Source organism: Pyxicephalus adspersus, chromosome 6 (assembly GCF_032062135.1).
Source record: "Pyxicephalus adspersus chromosome 6, UCB_Pads_2.0, whole genome shotgun sequence".
Classification (NCBI taxonomy): Eukaryota; Metazoa; Chordata; class Amphibia; order Anura; family Pyxicephalidae; genus Pyxicephalus; species Pyxicephalus adspersus.
In genome coordinates this window covers 6,792,015-6,816,984 of record NC_092863.1, presented here as the reverse complement: position 1 = coordinate 6,816,984, position 24,970 = coordinate 6,792,015, and the positions used below count along the sequence as shown (strand labels likewise).

At 38.8% G+C, this 24,970-nt stretch overlaps 1 protein-coding gene across 1 annotated transcript; it reads left to right on the top strand.

The window, feature by feature from the left end:
* Positions 1 to 1,584: 1,584 nt before the first annotated feature.
* SAMD10 (sterile alpha motif domain containing 10) lies at positions 1,585 to 24,690 on the top strand. Its single transcript, XM_072414363.1, has 5 exons — positions 1,585 to 2,029; positions 10,615 to 10,796; positions 15,264 to 15,432; positions 20,405 to 20,545; positions 21,325 to 24,690. The coding sequence occupies exons 1-5, from the start codon at positions 1,945 to 1,947 to the stop codon at positions 21,342 to 21,344; spliced, it is 597 nt and encodes a 198-aa protein (XP_072270464.1). The 5' UTR covers positions 1,585 to 1,944; the 3' UTR covers positions 21,345 to 24,690.
* Positions 24,691 to 24,970: the final 280 nt, after the last annotated feature.

Sequence of the window (24,970 nt, the reverse complement as noted above, 5' to 3'; positions counted from 1 at the left end):
CTGAACATCTCACTAAGAGTCTGGATGAACTGGTTTTGAGATGGAAGATGTCAGAAAGAGATGAAAATTCTCACTTAGAGCTTCTCACAAAGAAATAAAGAATCCCAATGGCAGAGTGTCTCATTTAAAGATGTAGAACCTCGGTAAGAGACGGATCATCTTCTTCAAATGATGGAGAAACTAACAGGACACAGCATGCAGCACACTATAGAATGGATCTACGTGAAGAGAATTTCTCAGGGAGATGGGGAAACAAAGCATATTTATAATATCTCCAACTTTTCCTAAAAGATGAGCCACTCACTCATTGGTTATAACCTGGAGACCAATCAGCTTGCCAAGAGAGAATGGCATTTCTGAAAGAGATAAGGCATTGGTGTATAGTAGTGTTTCTTGATGAAAACACCCAAAGATATTAAAAAATGTTTACTCCATCCAGCTCTTTTGTAGGCCCTTTGCAACCCTGGCAAAGTTGATTGGCCAGGATAGATGCTATTGACTTATTTCCCTGAATGGAACAAGGTAAGAAACAAAGGAAAGGTAAAAATTTGCAACTGGGAAGTAGCATTAAAAAAACCTTCACTTGTCAATGAATGGTCATGGATCCTTATCATTTAACTGAACATCTTAACAAATCTGGGGTCAAGATGGCTTTATTTCCCATTTTATAACCTCTATAAGAACTGGTTCCTACTTTCTAACAACCAAATAATTTTAAATGGGTCAAAACAAGGGCAGATGTAATACTTGTGCCGATTTTGTGCACAAAGGCCCTTTGGGGCTTGAGGTTCATTTATTAAAGATTTGGGTCTTACAGGTGCTTGGGCCCATTTTGTAGCCCACTGCTTAGTTATAGGACAAGTAAGACATACGAGGCATTCTTGAAGGACCATGGTACGTTTGATTGTAAGCTCTTTGGGGCAGGGTCCTCTCCTCCTCCTGTGTCACTGTCTGTCTGTCATTTTCAACCCCTCTTTAATGTACAATGCTGCGTAATATGTTGGCGCTATATAAATCCTGTTTATTAATAATAATAATGACTCATGAGAGTTCAGGATATGACAATGGCTATTTGTATTCTGCATGAATCTCTGTCCTAAAGCATATCTAAACTCAGAAATATCACTTTACATAAAAGGATAGACAACCCTTTTATGTAAGGTAAAATTATGTTTGTTTTTTTAGTCCAAAACCGCCTCCTAATTGCGATCGAGAATAAATTGGAGCGCAAAGCCTCCTGTCACTCATCCTAGGAGGCTTTTGATTGCTCCTTCTGCGCATGCCCGTGCATATAGAGCATGCGCATAAAGAGCCTTTTCATGAGCAGCAAATTTGCATGCGCAGTGAGATCGGCAAGTTTATTTTCCAACCTACGTCACCAGATCTCGCGCCTGGCTCGGGTGACGTAGGAAGAACCCCAACAAAAAGGCGAAGATGGCGGCCCCCGGCGCCACCGGCTTAGAGATGCTGGGACCTGATGAGACCTCCAGATAGATCGACTGCACTGTGGGATTGAACTAGATTTTTTTTTTGTTTTAGGCATTTTTGAGTTTAGTTTCTCTTTACTATCGGTAACTTTGTATGTCTCTGGGTGGAAATCAATGGAAACCTCCTGGGTGCTCCTCCAAAAGGTATTTAAATACAAGCAGCACCCTATGAAGTTGCCAGGGAAGCAGAGTATTTCAGCAGCAGAGCCCTGGAGTGCAGACATCTGGGTAGGAGCTGTGAGTTCAGGATATGATGGGCTGAGCACACACACTGATCGCACTGTATGAGGAGGATGCAGAGCGCTAGGTGAGCGCAGCACAGAGCGGTGACCCGGCGGAGCGCTAAACTGGGTGTCCGCCCTCCTCCTCTACACCCCCCATCATCTCCTCCTCCACCCTGTGTGCTGGATGTGTGCTGGAGGAGGCGGCTCTGCTGTCTATGTGACCCGGACACCCGATGTTTGCTGACCTTCGCACCCGGATCGGGGAGAGAGAGCCCACCGGGCGAGGGGACTACAGCCCGGATCAGGGCAGCATGGACGGTGGGTGTCTGATCACTGGGGTGCTGCATGGGTGCCATGGGGGTCACTGCATGCTGCATGTCAGAGGGGTTCCTGCAAACTGCATGCATGCAAAGGGGGGCAATATATATATTTCTGTCTGTGATGGGGTCACTATATATATTTCTGTCTGTGATGGGGTCACTACATAGATTGGGGTTACTATGTATAATGGGGGGTGGTATTTGCTACATAGGGTCATTGCATTCTGCATGTGCACATATGAGGGTCATTAGGTGCTGCCTATATAATGAAGGGTTTCAGAACATTCTTATTGTGTATTTATATTGGGGGTACTATATGACTGGGTGATTCATATATGTGATCCCAGTCACTACATTTGTAAAATAGGAACATGCAACATGCATGATATAAAGAGCTGTCCATGCTACATGTTTATAATAGGAGGCATTACATGTCTGGGTTAGCACTGCATGGATGTGGAAGGGGGGAGTTTCCTAACACATGGTACATGCATGTGATGACATATATGTGATCAGAATATTACATAAACACAATGCACATTTGAATACAGTAAATATAAAAGTGACACAATGATGTGTATGATTGACACATGCATGTGTTTTATAAAAAAAAAAAAAAAAAAAAACATTTTTTACATACATTTCATAAAAAAAACTCACAAGTGTATTGTTGATATTTTTCTGATTGTATTGTATTGATGCATACGTGTTGGTATGTGACGTAAAGATACATAAATATCACATATATCATAGGATTTTTAAAGTACTTTATATTTGTGTATTTATATATATATTGGTATTTGTGGTCACAGCTTTATATGTGTAATAAAACGAATTTATGGGGCACACAGAGAAATGTACGTGACATAAAGTCCTTCTATGCACAGAGGTCAAAGTGCCCATGAAGACGACATTGACAATGTCTGCATTTCACAGAATGACGATCAATATTGTTTGTATATTTTGGTGTTTTTTATTTTATATTAATGCAATGCAAAGTGTAACAGTTGTGTGATAACTTACCTCGATAGGAATTCACTTTATGATAGCTTACAATGCAAAAATGTGATTGGGTGCCGTACGTGACTGCACTTTCCACAAGTTATCACACCAATATAGGGCTGAACATGGGTGCCAGTCTCAGGGTATGGTGTCTGGGGGATTTATTATAAATAAGGACATTGCACCAGTTATGTTTGATACAAAGCTAGTGATTCTGTGTATTAGGAGAATTTAAAGGTGGCCATTCTTGTAGTGATTTGTGATCGGTTTAGGAACAAGAAATCAAGTGTTTTATCATAGATTATAAAATAGACACAGCATATTGTTCTGAATTTATGATAAACTGATGATAAAAGTTTATCACTCTATACATTTATCAATCATTTGGTCATTCTGAATTATAATTGTTTCCCTGTCACATACATATAGACTGATTTTAATCATTAACCATGACTAATATACTTGGTACTGTCTCAGCCTATTGAGAATTTACTAAATTGATCCAATTTGGGCCTTTGGGTTGTGATTTTTATTCAATTCAGTGAGTTCAGTCACATTAGATGATCGTATGAATTATTTTACTGCCACACCTATGGCTAACAACACACCACCATTCACTGACAAAACCTACAAAAAAAGATCACTTGTAAATTGCATCTGTTTAATGACTTCTCAAAGTGAGACCTGATAACTACTACTTTCATGACATCACTAATGATCTCATAAATGCCGCCTGTCTTGATGACATCAGGAGCTTATATTGCAATTATAATGCTGAAAAAGGAGGACATATAACTATTTAACACGATTTTGATACATTCCAGGATAACATTATTAATGTGTATGTGTATAGCACTGACATAATGCATGGTGGATTACAGAGTCCATAGGTATATCTATAATTGCCCCTTAAATGAACTCTATAAATCTATCAAATGCCTTTGCAAACCCAGATGTTACTTTGTAGACTCGACATCAATGATGCAGTGCACAGGGCAAAGAGCTATGCAAAGGAGTCCACAGGTCCACTTCAGCTTACCTTCGGAAGACTAGAGGAGGGGGGTGCAGATACTATTATTATTATTATTATTATTATTATTATTATTATTACAATACTAGTCACCCTGTACATGTAGAGAAAGTAGCAGTGACCGGGCTTCATTAAAGGAAGCTCCTAAACACATTCACACTGATGCACAATCCACACTTAGATTTGATTAAGAATATATGTGTCTCCCATAATTAGAAATTATATTTGCTTATCTATGGAGTTTATGCCCAGGAATAAGGGTACATTAATACCAATTGCCCTTGGGTGCCATTTTTTTTAATAACAATTATCCTCAATGTCCAATTAGAGAGTGGATTCCTTAGTTACCAAATATGTCTGTCTTTTTGTCATGAATTCAGAGTTTGAACAGAAGAATACACTTTCAAGTTGTTCCTTGTGCTCTGCAACGCTGATCTCTGATTTCCCTTTATGACCCTATAAATATAGCACATATGGATAAATACACCCACTGGCCACTTCTTAAGGTACACATGTATGAAGGCATTTAAGTGTGTAGACATTGTAAAGAGTTCAAACTGAGCATCAGAATGGAAAAGAATTGTGGTTTAAGTAACTTTGAATGTGGAATGGATGTTGACTGCAGGCAGGTTGGTCTGAGTATTTCAGAATTTGCTGATCTGCTGGGATTTTCCTGCACAACCATTTCTAGGGTTTACAGAGAATAGGAAGTTCTTTGGACAAAAGTGCCTTGTGGGTGCCAGCTGAGAGTAAGGCAATAGTACCTCCAATAACTACTTAATAACCCCATGGTTTGAAGAAGACCACCTCTGAACACACAACACAGCGAACCTTAATGCAGATGGACTACAGCAGCAGGAGACTCCACGGGGTGCCACTTCTATCAGCTAACATCAGGCACCTGAGGCTACAATTCGCATGGACTCGCCATAACTGGACTAGAGAAGACTGGAAAATGTTCCCTTGCTTGGTATGCCTTAATTTCTACAGCAACATTTAGATGGTGGAGCCAGAATTTGGCATAAGAAATTATGGATTTATCTTTCCTTGTATCAATGGATCAGAATGGTGGCGTGTTAAGGAGTGGCGGATATTTTCTTGGTACATTTTGGGCCCCTTAGTACCACATTGTTAAAATTCCAAAACCTACCTAAGTATTGTTGCTGACCATATCCAACTCTTTCAGCACGATAACACGGCAAGTCACAAAGCTCAAATCTTCCTAAACTGGTTGTTTGAACATGACAATGGGTTCTCTGGACTCAAATGGCTTCAACAGTCACCAGGTCTCAATCCAATAGATCACCTTTGGAATGTGGAATAAAGGAAATTTTCTACATGGATGTGCAGCTGACAAATCTGGAATAACTGTGTGATCTATCATGTCAATGTGGACCAAAATCAACAAGGAATGTTCCCAGCACCTTGATAACTATTCCACAAAGAATTACAGTTCTGAGGGTAAAAGGGAGGTCCAACCCAGTACTAGCAAGGTGTACCTATAAAAATGGCCAGTGAATATATGTGACCTTCACCAAACATTCACTGCAGATGGATCTTACTGCTGCATGTAATATCCATTTCCTTCTTGCTTGTTTCATGAGTGCACTGCTATGAAGAGCAGACTGGTGAAAACAATTTGTTTTTTTTGCACAAAAATGCAAGACAACATATCTAATATGTCAAAACACAACTGCCCTGAAATCCACATATCATAACGTGAACGTGAATTGCCGGCATCTGTGATGCAGATATCACCATCCATTGTCCTAGCTGTGTTTCCACCCCCCATTCTATATACATGCTGATATAGGCCAAATATTTGCCATTATTCATGGTTGCCGCTTAAAGAATGCTGTATGTTGCAGTTTTATAAACTACCCTCCACCTATGTGTGTACAGAACCCTTCAGATGAATGGATTTTTCACACATAAACAGTTGGTGGCAGAAAAATATCACAATTGACTAGGTGGTTAAACCATCTGTCACTGGAGCAAATGTTTCCCCTCTATCTTTATTCTGACAACTTAAAATTAGATTTTTTTTTCACTTCCAGTTCCAAAGACAAGAGTCACTAGCGGGTGAATCTTCCCATGTGGACACAGTGCTCTGTCAATAGAATTTCAATAAATCCAATAGACTCCTTAGATAGTTTAATGCTGTGTATGATTATTTAATTCCATTCTCAGATCTATACTTGCATTTGTTATTGCAGAATCTTCCTATTTTCCAGTAAACTTGGATGAAAAGGGGTATCTACTATTGACAGGTTATACTTTCCCTTTAAATATAATGGAACATGAGCATACTGTGGTGGTGTTGTAAAGAAACCGTCCGGAGGCCTCATTACTCTGCTCCATTCCCTGCACACAATGCACGCTGCTTTTATACAGCCTTCTGCACTCCTACAGAAACATTGCTGTCCGCTGGACCACTAATTGTCCTTCAGATCCAGGATTAGCACACCGGAGGACTGATAAGTGAATTGCAGAAAAGACAGATTGCAGTGAGTTTCTGCTGAAAGGAATTTAGGGGAAAGGTTTAGTACAGAAGGGTCAGTTGTCACTTTCGATCCAATCACTAATAAAATAATCAGAAAATCAATCTGATGTGAATTTTCAACAGCCAGAGACCTATATTTGGGTCTTCATTCTAATGTGGACAGATGGGATGTGTTGGTATTGATTGAAAGTTCACAAGTCATGTCGTGTGTACAATCAAGCAAATCGGACTGGGAGCTCACAGATGTTCTGTTGTTCGCCTCATCCCTATCCTTCAATTAGAAGGGCAGAATATTGAACACACGTCTGCTTTGTTATAGAAATTCTTCCATAATGGTTAATTAAATTGGCCAATTGGTTGAGCCTGCTCTTTAATACTAGGCCCATATGAGCCCATCCTACATTGCAGATTCACTCCAGGGATTCTGATATCTTTGGGGAAACGCCAGTAATTTGCAATTTTGTCTTGGCTGTGTTTCTGCCCACCTCATGCACCCTGCTACAAAAAAGATGCTTCTTCATGCCGTTTGATGTTCTCCATAGTACAAATTCATTAAAAATCCAGTCATATTTGTTTGCATCAGTTAAGAAAACTTTTTTATTTTATCCTTGCAAAGAACAAAAAACTCCTGATAGGTGTTTATTGCAGTCTGTGTACATTATTCCTATTCCATAGACCAAAACTATCACCAAGGGTTCCAATGGGTATTGACTGTTGTTTTTCCTTTTTGTGTACCCATAGAGGAAAATGTATTTCATTTCCTGTACAAGTGACCACCTCATGCTCATTGCTGATTTGAGGGCAGTAACTGAGACATCGACTGCTGGAGAACTTCATCTTTCGTTCCTGCAGGGATTCTGACATTTGGGCCATCGCTAAAGCACAAATAAAATAAGTGTTTCCTAAACTGGGTCAGTGTGACTCAGAAGATGGTAAAGACGGCTGAGCATTCGAATAGGAAGGGACTGTGATCTGGAACTGAATTAGTTAAGACAACTTTCGAGCATGGCTCTCATCTGGGGATATTCAAATATGGGGGTACAGGACCAGAAAACTGGCATTGATGGCATTCATTAGGGAGGCTTTGAAAAAAGTATCAAGATGCTAAGAAGTGGTGCACCTTGGAACTTAAGAAAGTTAGAGAACCACAAGAAAAAGACATAAAAATAAAGAAGACACAAAACTTCTGCTTATTAATTTGTAATAATGAGCAAGAAACTGTTTCCTGTGGGCCCTTTCAAAGCCCCCTGTTGTCCTTGTGGTAATCTGTTTTGCTGTAAGGCAGCCTGTTCATTGAATGAGTTACCAATTCACCACAATGAACTGAAAATTGTATCTATACCATTTTTGCTGATGTGCATTAGGCAGGCATTTGGGTTCCATTAAAAATGGCAATGTGCCTTCAATTGCATGTTAACACAAATGATTGGTGTGAATTAGGCCTTTGTGTAAACCAACTTATTGGCTATTTATGCTTTTCCATCATTCTATTCACTGTTAAGAGCATTTCGAAGCTCTGGGTTAGCCACCGGTCAGAGTTTTTGCAGTGGTATGGACACATACCTCACCCCCAAGTAGTAATGTTCAAGCCTAGGCACCCATTGCTAGGAGTAAAAGAAAGATTTGAATTTTCCTCATACCTGAAACTACCATGCATTTTACTTTATTCTTGAGAGAAGAGGTGCTTACTGTTTACTGTGCCTGTAACTTTGCTTTTGTAGCAATTCATAATTAAAAAACAAACTGTTCAGCGTTATTACAACCTGTGTTGCAGGGAATTGACAGACCAACTTTAAAAACTGTAAAAGTGTGAATCTAGCCGGGTCAGTTCAGTATTGGGTTGCATCCAGAACACACATCATCTTGGTTTATCTTATAAAAACTATCATTGCTGTAGTTTCTAGTCTCTGAGATTTGGCTGTCCAAGGCCACCCATGGGGTGTTGTAGCAATCTCCATGTTATAAACTGTTCATGGTATATGTAAGATTTTCCTGTCCAGCAACCACTTAAATAATCACAATATACTGGTAATTTTGAATGGATTGATAATTTAGGAGCATACTGACTCCATTTTTGTTAAGTAAAGATTAATCCTCTCCGGGTGATCTATATACATGTTTTCTAATACACTTCAGTACATATTTATATCTTTCTGTGTGTGAAAATTAATATATATGGCTGTTTGTTCCACTATAATTCCACCATGTTTATCCCACAAATTATTTCTGGAATTGGAGATTCTAGTTCATTTCGGGTACACTGTTCCAGCTTCATGAGGAACTTTGTAGTTCCTCACCACTATTTAAATTCCTATTGCAGGGGATGTATAAAATTTGTATCTTAGGGCAGACATCTGGGAAAATCAGTGAGCTGGTCACACAAGCAGGAAATTAAATTTCTGTATACTAATGGCATACAAAACATCTCTAGATTGCCATATTGGATTGACATTCTTGACAGGTTGTGGAAGATTACAGTGGTTGCAGAATAAAATGTAAAGGAAAGGTCATTTTGAATAACATTGGATTAATAAATGATTGTGCATTTTTTTATGCTAAAATGTAATATTTTTATGCCATAACTTAAAGAAAAATTGAAGTTAGTCTTTAACAAGACTGTTACAGTTCTCCTTGACTAACACTGATAGGTCACCAATTTTACCTGTTGCTTTTTTTGTATCATTTTTTGCTGCGTTTGTCTTTTGCCGCCAAAGGGCGCACAATTCAATGCCGAGACTGTAGCACATCTCTTGAATGAATATGCAAATTGCACTTTGCTTCTTTTCACAATTTCCCATCCCCCTCGTAGACGATTTTCACGCCTAAGGCGCCACTTTAAAAATAGATTTAAGCAGAAGAAGAAGGAAAACACAACTTCTTTGTTCCCTGTGACTGCATAAAACTGTGTAATCAGTCTCCTTCACTGCAAGGAAATTTGATTGCTTGTTTACAGAGCGCCATATATCAAAGCTGGTATAACAAGGCATTGTTTGATAGTTGCTGATCTAGTGACCAAGATTAAAAAAAGAACTTAGAAATAAAGTATGTAGGCACTCCTTGAACTGAACTGAGTTTGCGGTGAAGGGTAGTGCAGTTTGGTGTGAACAAACCTGCAGACTTGACCTTAACTGTACAGAACAGCGTTGAAATGTTGATTGAGCCAGGTATTCCCATTCTATATGGGAACCTCATCCTATATCCCAACCTGACCTCAAAAATGTACACATTTCTGCAGAAATGCCCCCAAATATTGCTTTCTAAAATCTTCTGCACAATGAAAATGCTCAGTTGAGAAACTGCAAAACAGGTATGCAGATTTTTACATGGCCAATGCATATAAAACACAACTGCATGGCCAAAAGCAACATTTTGGGAACCGGGCCACGATTTCCCATGGCCGCAGTCCTGTTTAGCCACTTGCAAAAGAAGATTCCCAAGCTTTCCCGTTCACTCATCAGCTTGCTGTGAGTCTGAAATGGCCCTAAGAGTGAAGATGGTTTTAACCACAGAGAGAGACCAACTCTGTAATAATATCTATTGTTTTGTAACAGAATGTCCATCAGGCTCCTTTACTATAAGTTTCCAAAAATAATATCTCTCCCCCATAGACCAAATGCTTAATGCCCTGTATACATGTTGGATTAATGTCGCTGGAAACCATCAGGAAAGACTCTGGAGTGGTAAGGGATGAGTACATATAATATATGTACATAGCTTTACAGTTCAATGGGTGCTTAGTAGTCATTTGAAAATTCCCTCCTACATGGTCCCATGTGCTAATAGACAGCTGTTGATCTTTATTTTGTTTGAGCTGGTTGGGAGTTTTCCCTCTTTTATTAGCCCCAAATCTAAATATGATTTTATTTACATACAGGTATGTTCAGTATACATATGGATACTTTTATGTAACCCTATACTTGACACTTTATGGATTGTTGGTATGTTTTATACTACTCAAATTGTAAAAAATTCAGTCTAATGTTTCCATTATAACATATTTGATAGCAACATCACACATATTAACTGTTGTTTTTTTTTCTTTTGGCAGCTGCCGCTCACTTTAAATTTTGTCGGAACCTTTTGGAACACACAGTATCTGCAGAAAACCTTAATCATCGCTTCCGACGTGATATTGGTAACAGCCTGACCTGGCACGATGGCCGAGGGCACAGGACAACTGGAGGCAGAGCGATTAAACTCCTTAAACAGCCCGGAACAGATGTATCACAGGTAAATCATTGCACAGGATTCTCTTCTGGAAATGAAAACTTTGCTTTAGATAGCCATATATCTAGATTTTGGGAAATATAAAGGCAACTAGATGCGCCTTGAGAATGGCACAATGGTTCTCACCTATCGATGACAAAGACATGCTCCCTAAAAAAGACTGGCCCTATTGGCAAGTGTCACCTATCAGTGGAACTGCCCCCTAGGAGAACTTCTGTAACAAAGTTTAAAACTTTTAATCCTAGTATTATATATAATATGTAAGCTTTCTTCCATCTCTGACTCAACTGTAGAGATTTTTTTTCTCACCTTATGTCTTACAACACCAGCAGAAAAAGGAAATGGGGGTCACCCAGACAGAAGGGTACGGGCACCATTTAAAACCTGTCAGAGGTTCCAATATTTCCTCACTAACTAAATGATGTGTTTTTGTTGCCGTCTCTATCTCTTGTCTTCCTTCTCAATCCCTCTACCTTTCATTCCCTCTCGCTTAAACAAAATGTGAGAAGAAATCGCCCCAAATGAGTCAAAGACTGCAAAAAAAATCTTCTTTACGCAAACCACAACCAGATACTAATTTGGTGGAGTTGGTGTTTAAGATAAATAACCATTGGATATTATTTAAGTTTGGTGGCTTACCTGCCCCCCTGATAAGACCTCTGCGGTCACGTAGTGCGTTGGTAGAGAATCCTAAAGTAAGCCGCAAACACTGCAGTTAGAATTTTCTGCAGGGCGGTGGAGGTGACTTCTCCGGACAATTCATGTGTGACCTAAGTGGACATTGAGATAATTGGATATTCCAATCATGCTGTTGATTGGAGCACACAGACATTACACCACTCTGTGGTCTTTTAACTGTTATAGGCGGACATTGCAGTGCGTGAAATGAGTTACAGAAGGAGGGGGGAAGCAATGCGGCTGTACGAAGATAAATTAGCTCTGCATAGGATACTGGAATGGCTGTCCCTTTTTTACAATTTTTTTTTACAGCTCAAATACAGTCAAAGGTAAACCCACCCAACCCATCCTGCACATTTGTTTCTCTCTACCTTGTAAACAAAGATATAGTTACCTAAGTTGGCCATTTGGGTCTCTAACTGGCTTCATTTTTGGATGCAGGGGGTGCTAATGCCAGTGCTGGACAGCCATTATGAATTGTCTACATAAGGCTTTGTACTGTTTTGTGATGGCAGTTAGAAAGACGTGAGATTATAGAGGGAGTCTAAAGATCAGATTTAAATAATAATTGCAAACATGCAAAACAAAGTGTACGGAATATAGGAGAACCGCAAAGGCATGCAAACTCCTCTCTCTGAACCAGGCATGCAAAAGACACAAGCATACTATAAAGTAGAACTCAAAAACTTTAATTTTAAACTTTATTTTAAACTTGCAAGCTCCAGTCCTGTCCTGTCTTGGCTACCTCCATGACCCCGTACTAATTTTTCTCTTCAGGCAAAGCAACACTTCCATCATTCTAACCACCCTGTAAGCCCAGCCTGTCACTTAAACACCCCCTTTCCCCAGGGGGGTCATCACCATGCTGGCTTGGCTCAGGCTAGGCTATATCCTAGATGATTTGTAGCTCACACAAGGATATTGAATTTTCCCATATGACAGCACTTGTTCTCAGTAATTGACCTAGTGCTGTCATTGGGAGTGATTCACTTGATGATCAATACCTGAAAGGTATTTTCTTTACTCGTCAAAGCTGAAAGGAACCTGTTACCTTTGCTATAAAAAGTACATTTATCCCTAATAACTACTCAGATTACAGTTTGTAATAATCAGATTTCTATATGTAAATTCTTTTGATTGGTAGCTATGGCTGAGACTGCAAACAGGCAGTCTGGGGCGATGCATTTGGAGTACAAAATCCAAAAGTAGCATTGCAATGGTGGAGAGAAGGCAGAGGGTGCAGCAGGCTGAAACCATCTAAACACAGAAGGGATCAATAATTGCTGTGATTTTCTTTCCTATATAGTAAATTCCCACCTTTTGAATATGACAACTCCACAGTTGTGCAGGGCATCCATAAATGTGCCCTAACCGGTGAAACAGGTCAACCATTATCTTGTGTCGAATAATGGATTAATGACGTATAGCATTTTGCTTTAGTAAACAACCCAGATAGTGTGCTGGCAAGAGAAAAACACGATGGGCTTCGATGGGCAAGAAGAAAAAGACCTGAGCTAGGTTCTGTTATTAAGAGAAGTAGCACAGAACATTATTTATGGCAGTGCAGTGCTGTGAAGATGATTTATGAATGTGCAGTGCCACGCAGGAGAAAATTTATCAATACATGGAGGCGCGTAGGAAATTATGTATCGCTGTGCAGTGATGTGTTCCCTGGAGACTGCTGTCTCAGAGGAAGGTGTCTCTGCTGTTTCTAGTTTAAAGAATGTTCGTTATAATTAAAGTGGCTCTGTGCTTTGTAAGTGTAGGACAAAGCAATAGATTCACATTACTTCCACCCTCCCCAACTGCATATATCCCCCATAGTTTTGCTTCTAAACCAAACTTTTCTGCTGCCAAAAGTCACATACTCAGGTCACAACTTACCATTTAGCAATACTGGTGCTTGCTGACTGACCACTTGGACACCCAGCAATCAAGCAATGGAGTTGCTTTTTGTGCTAATGAAGTCTTGCATAAGATCCAAGTCACAAGCTGACCTTACATGGGTCTCTTCTCTTCACTTCAGGTGGCTAATGGAGTAGTTGATCTACAAATGTTCCAGAAATGTCAATTATCCCTGAACAGTGAAAAGCTACCTTCCTCCAGAGAAATAGCGGTATACATCTAGTCTCTGGCTTCCCTGTATCTGCTTTCCGATAGCTAAATCTACAATGAAAGTTTACCTAGGGCTCTTCTTCCTCTGAGTAATATTAGCAGTGCAGCTCACTGATAATCTTGCTGGAGAAAAAGCTGCACACAAGTACGTGAAGTGCAAGGATCTCCCCGCATCTGCTTATTTGTTCTATGGCTCTGTGCTGCCCCCTCATTTTTTATACTTTCTAAAAGCAGAGCTACTGGTGATTCTGAATGTGAGTTAATATATAACCAAGAGTATCTCATAAACTTGACAAACAAACCAACTTGCCTCTCCCTGCACATTTGTTTATGTAAAATGATCACTCCCCACGGTAACAGCATTTTATATATCGTCTCTCTTTATCTTCATTTTTTTCTCATATCATCGCAATCATGCATGTTATCTCCCCTTTATATAAATCTTTTCATGCATGTTGTTAAGCACTTTCATTTAACCCATTGTATCATTTATGTTAGTTGTTTAAATGATAGGAGAACTTTTGCTGAAAGCCTCTGCAACAACTGTACCCAAGATGATGGTGGGCATAGGAGCGGATTTTTGCAGGTTTCTACGGGGTGACCTACATTTTTCACATTTGCTATTGCAAATTGTCAGTAACACATTCTAAGGTATCTTAAAGCCATTACAGTCAGACCTAGTCCTCATTGTTTCTGCATTTGCAGATTGTGCATTTTGTACCTAGAGTTCATCTACTCTGAAACTTTTAGACCTAAAGCCAGACTGCTCATAAAGTAAGGTAAAAGCAGAACTTTCTAGACTTTTTTCTTTGAACTCACTTGGGGAGTTTTAAAAAAACATTGGTTGCAATACTCGGCTTTGATCCAGAGCTGTCTTCCATACTATCTTGTCTCCACCACAAGATGTCCTCACAACAAAGTTCACACATGTTGTGAAGAGCGCCACTTACTTCATTATGACACTCCTGCTATCTGCATCATCAAGGGCCCCCCACCTCCAGGAGAAGACCAAAAATGAAGATTACGCTGTGTGTCAAATTACATGACATCTGAAAAAGGTAAGTATCCAAAAGAAATATCATAAAATACCACTCATAGGCCTAGAATAGGGAATGGGTTATTCTGGCCTTAAAGCTGCCGGTATAGGTGGCAGTTTGCAGAATCAAACTTTCACAAAAGAAGTATAGTGACCCCAGCAAGATGCAGAATATTCATTCAGTAAAAGCACAGATACAGTGAGTAGTACACCTTGTACACCTATACATGTGTTTCACATTCTCGCAATACTTAATCATAAAGCCTAATTAGCCTTATGACAATTATATCAAGGAAAGCAAAGAGGATCATGATGGCTCAGCAATTTTAGTCTGAAAGATGGTCATCTGACTACACAAACCAATGCCATCCAGGATAGCAGAGATGACGATTCTGCAGCTTTATCCTTAAGCTTTTTACCTGTCCTGTGTAATGAAATATTGGCAATGGTATTGGAAGTGAAACAGATGAATGTTGTCCCAGTATTATTTTAATGACTGCTTAAGCCTTTTTTTTCCAGTGCAGAATCTCAATAACTTCTTTTAGGTCAGTTGGCCTGTTAGTCATCATCCACTGGTTTCCAGAATCTTGTCGTCCTCTGTGTGTGTGCAATAAATAATTCCCGTTTTATTCTTGGCACAGGTAAGACCCAGCGATCAATATGGAATCTATCACACCAGTCCGTCCTTCAGCTGCCTCACAAAACCAGTCGTCCTCTGGACCCAGCAAGATGTGTGCAAGTGGCTGAAGAAGCATTGCCCACACAACTATCTCACCTACGTCGAGGCCTTCTCCCATCACGCCATCACAGGTATTCATGAAGTGTAATAATTGAAAACCTCTGCATCCTTCTAACTAAAGAAAAAAGTACACATCATTAAAGTGGATGTAAATCCAGAATCTTTTCATTCAAATAATCACCTGCAAAGCTGCCATAAAGTCTGCCATTTCTTTTTACAGGGGAAGATAGCTATGTTCATCTCCCAACTGTCACACTCAATAGAGCTAACAAGCAGCTGTCCCAACAAATATTCACAAATAGTTTACCTTACTGCGAAATGCCATCAAGGTATCACTGGAGTACAGTGTAGCCATATAGACAGTAAGTGGATTCAGTGGGCCTGGTTTATTAAAGCTCTGCAAGACAGGAGAAGATAGGCTGTCATGGGAGAACCTGGGTGATCCAGAAAACCTAGAATGTATCTGGTTCAAGATTTAATGCATTTGCAAACTAATAGAAAAACAAAGAAGGAAAGCGGAAACTGATTTTTTTCTGGCACAATGCATTATATTAAATCAATTAAACATTCACAATTCATTAATTTGTCATAAGTGGATGCATCTTGGTCACTCTCATTAAAAGCTTCATGGGGGATAGGACCATGTACCTATACATAGAATTTCTTAACCCTTAGGTGCGAACACTACACCACTATGCTTCAGTGCTGCAGAAATCCAGCCTTGTCTGACCGAGCTTTCACAGCCCTTTACAAGTGTACCTTGAAAATACTTTCCTATATCTATCCATGAGGGATTCTTTTTTAGAAAATACTCCTCAACAATGATTAAAGCATAACATTCTCCATAAAGTCCATAAAGTCCGCTGAGGAAGCCTGTTGGTGAAATGCGTCGGGCTATGAGACGTTATACCTTGCGAAAACTAATGGTTAGGGAATTCTGTGTATACGCACAGGGTCCTATCTCCCATGGGAGTCACCATGTTGTATCAACTTATGTCAAATTAATGAAGTGTGAATGTTTAATTGATTTATTATATTGCATTGTTCCAGAAAAAAAAAAACAGTTTCCTCTTTCCTTCTTTGTTTTTCTATACTTTATACATTGTGGGGTTGGCACGCATCTACAGCTTTTGGCGGAAGGATTAAGTACTTTGTGGCCTTGATATTTTATTTGCAAACTAATAGCAAACGATTTCTAAGCGATTCATTTAGGTTTTCTGCATCACCCAAGTTTTTCCATGATAGTCCACCTTCTCTTTAATAAATAATTCTCAAAGAGTCTGTAGCAGATCAGCCACACAGAAATTGTGTAGCACCAACATATGCATAACTGTATTTCATTAAAAACAAAAGTGTTTATGATACAAAATCAAATATCCTCTGCTGAAAGGTTTACAGACCCTATATCTGCCTAAATCTTTCCCCTGGTTGTGTGACTTTAGCCTATGAATAAACATAAAAATATAAAAAAAAACAATAATATTAACATAATAACAAAAATAAATAACACACAAAAGTGCTGTGCAATTTTTACAACCTATAAATGGGAGAAACACTTGGATGGAATGTTGATGCCTTTGTAATGACAGAGGCTTCCAAACACCAGGACCAAATTGAACATATGGAGTTTTAGCGACTCATATGGCCCCGCAGGCTGTGCATCAGAGTCACGAATTGCACTGTGCTGTATCTCAGTGACAGAGCCATGAACAGGGAATGAGTAGCATCGTCTGCCAGAATCCCAACAGACACGCACCAGCTCTCACTGCAAGATATGTATCCCCGGGCAGCATACATAAGAAGTCTTAATGTGCAGAGCGGATGAAAGCAGAGAGAAGATGCCATCCTCAGGAGAGACAGAAATGAGGGGAGGTGAGTGAGAGAAACACAAAAAATAGGGTAGATAAAAGATTAACTGGTAGAGAGAAGAGGGAAGAAGGTCCTGTAGGGAAGAAGGTTTAGAGTTGGTTGTGGAGGGAGAAAGTATTTCAGAGTTTCAAGGGAAATCAAATCAAATATCTGAAGACTTTCACATTTTTAGTGCTTGCATTCCCACATTTTTGTAAATGTACTTTTTGTAGATTACTTTCTTTTTTTTATTGAGATATTCCAAGGTTTACATAACAATAAAATGTCATGGTATACAATGCACGAAAAACCAATATGAATGTAGATTACTTTCTAAAGGAAAAGAAGATTAGCCAATGCAATAGCTGTGTTGAGAAGTTCAGTTGTATAAGGCATTGTTTGCAATAGGGGATTGTTTATAAAGCAAGGATTGTTACTTTCACCATACATTCTCTGCTAGTGAATCAACACTGGTCATTTAACCGCCCTAGCGTTCTTATTCTGTCCAAATTTCAATGCAAAAAGGGTTACATTTCTTTGCATGGAAATGTATTTTACATTGTAGGCTATAATTCTTAGGCATAACTCACCAAAATATGTATATTTAATAAATGTAATACGTTTAATAATAAAGTTGAAATAAAAAAACACAAAAATCTGTTAAAAAAAATTTTTTAAATAGTTAAACATGTAATATAGCTCTACAGTAGCATATATATAATATATATATATATATATTATATGAAAATTTCTTTGTATTGGACTCAATACAGCTATTTTGTGTTGAATCCAATACAAAATGAGATGAATTTCCCACCGCTCTGCCCGCCCACACCGACGAATGCACCGACGTCACCGGGAAACTCCTGGAGATTGTCTCTGCACTTCGCGGCTGGAGGAGAATGGACATGTCCCCAGGACCTGCAGGGACCAGCAGGATGCTGGGGGACCCCGGCGGAACAAGGTAAGTGGGGGTTTTTTTTAGGTTAAAGTGACCCCGAGGGTGACTCGGGATTACCGCTTTATGCAAGTATAATCCACCCCGAGTCACACTCGGGATTACCCATAAGGGGTGTTAAAATGCACTGATACCTAGTACCCATCAGACTCCATAGGCTAAATAAAGACCACCCTTGTGCTATAGAAAATGTGGTCAGATGAGTACTATGTTATATGCCTGGTGGAGTTGCCCAAAAGGTAAAAGATTTTGGATCAGAATCTACAATTTCATCTATGCAGTCACCCAAATCAACTTACCTAAAGGTTAGAAATATCCTTATTCGCACAACTAGATGAGACGCTTCCAAAACTAATTGCCAGTTTGATTACATATATCCTCCTAGCAGCACGAATAACAATAGCTTGCTATTGGAAATCGTTTAATATACCACTGGATTCACTATAAACAAACTGAACTGGATCATGACAAACTGACATGTCTACTTAAAAATAAAATGCAAGTTTTGTTTATAACTCATGGGATCCTTGGATCTCTTATCTCTTAGCCTAGATAATGCACTAGAAACCTAATTTTCCCCCTTCCCTGTTTTTTCCCCCTTGATTTAAACTCCATATCTTGACTTTGGTTATGTAGTCACCGAATAAAATGTAGAGTTGAAACTAACAGCATTTATTCAATACATAGAAGTTGTGGAGACCAATGCATCTGAAGGTAACATTAAAACTTATAACAGGAAATAATGTAAAAGTTATTTATTTTGCATTCACAAAGACCATTGTATGTCAAAATAATGGAATACTGACGTGATGCAATATTTAGTTAGAAACATTTTTTAATTTTGTTAAAAGCAAAAAAGTCCCTGTTGTTATAGTCTGAATTTATATAAATTCAACTCTTTGACTGTTGGAATTTCTTGTTGTTATGTGGCTATCTCAATGTTATTATATGTTGAAATACGTAATATGTTGAAATATAAAATGCATGCACCAGGAAAATTCACCTACAGGAAATGTTAGATTCCCTTTTCATATATATGGACTGTATTGTTTGAAAGAGAAGTAAAGCACAACTATTGCAAAAAGCTACAAAAAAAAAAAAATGAGAAGCCAATCCTGCTTATGTAATTAGCAAATGTGCGTGGTCCCAAGTACATAATTAATTACAAACTACAGTTATGTAAAAAAGAAAGTACGCACTCTTTCATTTGAAAAGTTTTAGTATAAGGACATAATAAAAATAAAATAATAAAATCTAACCTCAGCGGTAGAACCAGATTCCACTGTGTCATTTTTTAAGATAAATGAAGTAATCTAAAGCTACATACACACTTCCAATTATTATCGTTGGAAAACGAACGACGAACGTTCATGCACGATATATATGAACGATCGTATAGCACCGATCCTGCACATAGAGTTAACGACACGATCGTTCATAGATATTGTACACACAATAGATACGATCGTTTGAGCGACAGAGGAACTATGTGCACGACAGTAAAGTGAACGGACGTTCGTTCATCACGCATGCTCAGATCATGGACGATCAACGAACGACCGTACACACGAACGATGTTCAACGATTGTCGTCCAATCCGATCCGTCGGTCCAGTCGCTCGTTTCCAGCGACTTTCCTCGTTCGTCGGCGTCGTTGGTTACTTTTTTACCAACGATTTTTTGCCCAATCGATCGTTCGTCGTTCGATTGGAACGATAAAAATTGGAAGTGTGTACGCACCTTAAGTAGACCACCACTTTTAGCAGCTTTGCTGACATTCATTATGCACAAGATCCCACCATAGCATTTCAGTTGGGTTGAGTTTTGGACATTGACTAGGCCATTGCAGCACCATCTTTTTTTTTTCTTTTAGCTATACTGTTGTGGATTTACTGGTGTGCTTGGGATAATTGTCCTGTTGCATGACTTTATTTCAGCCTAGTTTTAGCTTTTGCACTGATGGCATCACATTTGCACATTTAGGAATAAATACTTACATACTTGCTAAGCTTAGTCCTGGCTGGGCCTATCACAAAACAACGATGCTGCGAGGAAGCACCAGGTATCTTCTTAACTTTTGAAAGCTAAATATATACAGAGAACCTGTTTTGTTCTTTCAGCGTTAAGCACAGCTGTATTGGTTTGTGATAGAGATAACAGTTGAATGATTTGTTTTCTAGAGTTGCCTCTAAATAAGCCTCCTTGCATGTTACCCAGTTGCTTATCTGTCTCTTCCAGGACGAGCCCTACTAAGGCTGAATGCTGAGAAATTGCAACGTATGGGCATTACCCATGAATCGCAGCGGCAGGAGGTCTTACAGCAAGTTTTGCAGCTGCAGGTACGAGAAGAGGTCCGCAATCTGCAGCTGCTAAGTCAAGGTATGGGCAAGAGAAGCAAATAAATTATTAACCTGTATTTCTGGTAAAGAGCACCTATCCATAATTTAAAAGAAGAGATCCCTCATGTAGTTGCAACCATAAGCAATACAACAGGACATATTACTACAAATGATGTACCTTGTTTTAGTTTATTACCAGGAAATCCTGGAAAGGTGGAAGTGAGCTTGAGATGAAAGGTTTAGTGTATTGTTATGCCTTAAGGCCTAGTTTGTGAATCTTTATACTGTTTTCCGGTCACCATGATATTGACTTTTGCATTCTGGCTTCCTTACAGCCGATATATGTAGAAGATGTGGTGTCTTTTATTTAAAAACAAATCTTTTATGATGAATGAGCATTTCTCAAGACCAGCCCCCTTCAATTAAAGAGGTCACTATTATAGCACTCCATATCTCCTTCCTTCCCTTAATTTTACCACTACAGTCCTACAGTCTTTTGTGTATTCAGTACTTCCAGGATAGTTCAATGCCTGTGTGTGGTGCAATAAACCTCCAACCAATAAATTATTACAAGATTCAGTAGTAATGTAAAGGCCAGAGTTTGGAATAAAAGCAGGGGACTCACCTCTGAATGTGTTTTTGCATTCATTTAACTTTTTTGGCAACTTTTTTTGGACTTGAGTTGACACTGAACAACTTGTGTTTCTGTTTTAAATAGTAGATACATATTTTAGTTTAAAAATGTTTAATCTGATATCAATCAGAATGTGTGGGTGCATTTGACTTGCAGTTGTCTCTTTTTTTTTTTCCCCTCTTTAGCTTCATTTGGGAATTTCTAAAACAGCTGACCTTACCAAACACTGTGAACGAATTAACGCTGGGAATCTGCAGCTGCAGCCTCCCTTTGCCAAAATGACTGCTGTAACGCCAAGAACATTTCAAAGTTCCATTGATCCCAGGAACCTGCAGAGGGGTCTGGAACAATACCTGGATCAGCTGGTGATTGCTGAAGCATTGAGGGGTCACTAACAAGCTGGAGGTCTCTGATCTAACCCTAAAAGCATATCTTTCCCAATGCAATGGTTCACTGGACAATCCCCTTGCTACTCTAGGTGAACAGATACAGAATTAGGCTAAGTTTAGATTTTGCCTATCCTATGGTCACTGACCTGTGATTTATCAATAGGCTTTAATGCAGAATCTACTACAGGATGAAAGTGTTACTGCACTGTGAATACTCCAAAAAATCATACAAAACTATTGGGTGGGTGATAACATCTTGGCTGAAAAACTGTGGTCACCTGTGCCAGGAGCAGATGTTTTTGGTGCATATAAACATCCTGAGCAATCCTAAATATCAAAAAGCCTATCTGCAGTTAAGCCCATACGCCTTTCCATTTCCCTAACGTTAGAACAAGCTCTGCCCAAGATACACAAAGTGCTCAGCATTTTGGATGAACATCGTTGCAAGTTAATACATTCTGTTTTTGCTTCACACGCTACTATTGTGAAACCAAATTGGGTGATTTATGGTCACTTTTGCAGCAATAAAGAATATTGTATCAATGGAAAGAAAAGGAGCCATGATAGAAACAGAAACTCATTATATATAATGTGTCTTTTCTCAAACGTATAATACCTTCTGCTGAAGTTTTTTGAGCAAGAAAACAACTTAGACTGAACAGACTGCTTGTGACGGCAACCAAATTACTGGCTGCTCATTGTGTTACCTGCAGAGAACCCTTACAAATCTTCCTGTTATTGTATCATTGGAGAAAAGAGGACAATGACTTTAGTAATTCAGATTTATGTAGTAAGAAAGCAGCAATGGTGAGGTATGAGTGTCGGCCATTATATTGTGCTGGTTACAGGGGCTTATCCACTGCAGAAGTTGTAATCCTTTTTACAACAACAGTAAAGCACTTCAATAATGTTAAAGAACTACAATAATGTTGTAACCTAGCAATAAAAACTGCTCCACTTGTTGGGAATTATTGGGTAGAGAACCCAACATCAATACAGCAGGCCTTCAAACACATTGGGAAAAAAGTAAAAACTTTTTAACTATTTATATAAATATTTAAACTAAAACAACTAAAATAAGCCAAAACTGTCACAATTTATCTTTTTATGGTTTCCTTTTGCTGCATACTGTGTACTTGAATTTGTGCTTCTGCAGTGGAAGGTTCATATCTTACTAGTGACTGTTAAATTATTTAAATGTACAAGTAAGAATATAATGTTAGTATGTATATATTCCATAGGTACCAGTATTCTTAGGTGAATACCCAGGAAACTACAAAGCCTTCCTCAAAACTCACCCAGTTCTGCATTATTCCTAGCCACGTTCAGGTGAATCTCCACCATCATGCGTCAGGAACAAGTACAATGTGTGGGCTTAACTGCAGCTTTGCAAGAGGTATGAGTATAGTGTAACCAGTAGAAAATATGATCAGATACATCACTACTGATTTCTATTACAATATAACTAGGTAGTATGCTTTTAAGCAAGGTACACCCTAGTATGTCCTATGAGATGTGTAAACGACCTTTCTGAAAAACATGACCTCCATTACAATGAGCAATAGCAGATAATGTTATATTATATGTGTACTATATGTACTGTAAATATCTGTGCCATATACAATATTTATTCCAAAGGAGTAGCCTATAAGTAGCAACCCCTGCCATTTCTAGCAGGGCTGTATTATAAAAAATGTAAAAATAGTCAACCTCAATAGAAGAGGTATAATAATATATGAAACCTATTGCATCAGATTGTTAGAGCTGTTGCAGTAAACTTCTCACTGCTGTGATGGTCCATAAATCCATAAATACCTAGGGTGTTTATGGTCCATAGTACCATAAATCCTAGGGTATCGAGTATTGGGCCAAACCCTTCATGTTCGAATCAACCCCTAACTATGATGGGCAGCCATCCAGTGTAGGGGCAGGTCATTGCTAAACACTGGAACTGTTAATCTTTCTTATTATTTTACCTTGTGATTCAGGCTACCCTTAGTAATAAAAGCCACTTGTAATGATAAGTGCAAGCAAGATTTTTGCTTGCATTCGTTTTTTTGAAGCTCGTTCAACACTATTGTGGTAGTGACATTTGCACTAAACTAAAGTTCATATGCACAATTATAATTTTGTTTTACCTGTTACAGGATTTGTAATCCTGTACAGCTGATGTTGTGAGATAGAATTTCCTACCAGACAGTACAGATTCCTGTACATCCTTGCAATCTTCACTCTAGCCTGGTTCAGGACCCACCACAGTATGTGTGTAATCAGAGAACGATCAGAATCAGATAAATTATTTATATACACCATGATAGAAAGGTGCAAAGAAGAGCCCTGGTTCGGTCAGATTTTTTACACTCCTCTCCAAGGCTGCACCATCCTGTGCAATGTATTTCAGTAGGATATTCTCCAGGCTTCATCAGGTAAATGTGCTTGTTTCATGTAAAATGTATTTATTCATATTTTACTGAACTTGCAGGTGGGTTTAATGGTGCTTGGTATATCATCCTGGAGTTCAGCTTTAAAATAGAGCTTCCAGTGTTAAGCAAGCAGCACCTTTGCTGCAAATTTTGACCTTGCAACCCAAGAGAATACATGCTTCGTGAATAGCAACTTCTTCCATACATAATGTCTAATAAGGTTTGTGAAATATACACTAAGGCTACATTCACAGTAGATTTTGTGTTGCTGGAAACAATCTTCTATGATCTGATTATAGTAACTTTCTGTTCTATAAAGAGGGATAGGGGGAAGACGATCAAGTTCTCCTTCCCTGTTATGCATAGTGATCTTTCCCAATCCTCATTCATAGTCGTTCATCCTCATTCATATTCGTTCATATGTATAGGTATGAACAACTTTGGGTGACTGCCGTACACGTCAGATTGTCTCCCAGATGGGGCTTCACCCTCTGATCCTGAGGGAGCTAAAGGCATATATTTTTGTTGATTTGGGGAGGGAATGGATCCAATCACTGTGATATTATCTCACTTCACTGCGACATGTGAAGGGGCTTTTTAAGGTAAAGTGCCTCCACTGGCCAGGTCGGCATTGGTTGAATGTTAATGTTACCTGGTTATTTGGGGTTTCCTCCTTCACCTTTGAAATTCTTCCTTTTTTATACAGTTTTCTTAATAAACATTCATTGACAACAGTAAAGATTGACTTGGCTGCTTCATTGAACACAATAAGGATTGTCGTGACTGTTTTTCTCTTTGTAAAAAATAAAGCTTACTTTATAAATGTGTTCATAGTGAAACCTTGGGAAATGCTATGCAAGAATTGTCTTCATAGAAGCTGGGGGGAGCACAGGTGAGGTACAGAGAGCACTAAAATGTTACAATGCATGTAAAAAAGGTGAAAACAATTATTCTGGAAAAAATGTCCCAATTATGTGGAAAAAATGTCATTTTTTATGATACACAGTCATTTACAACAA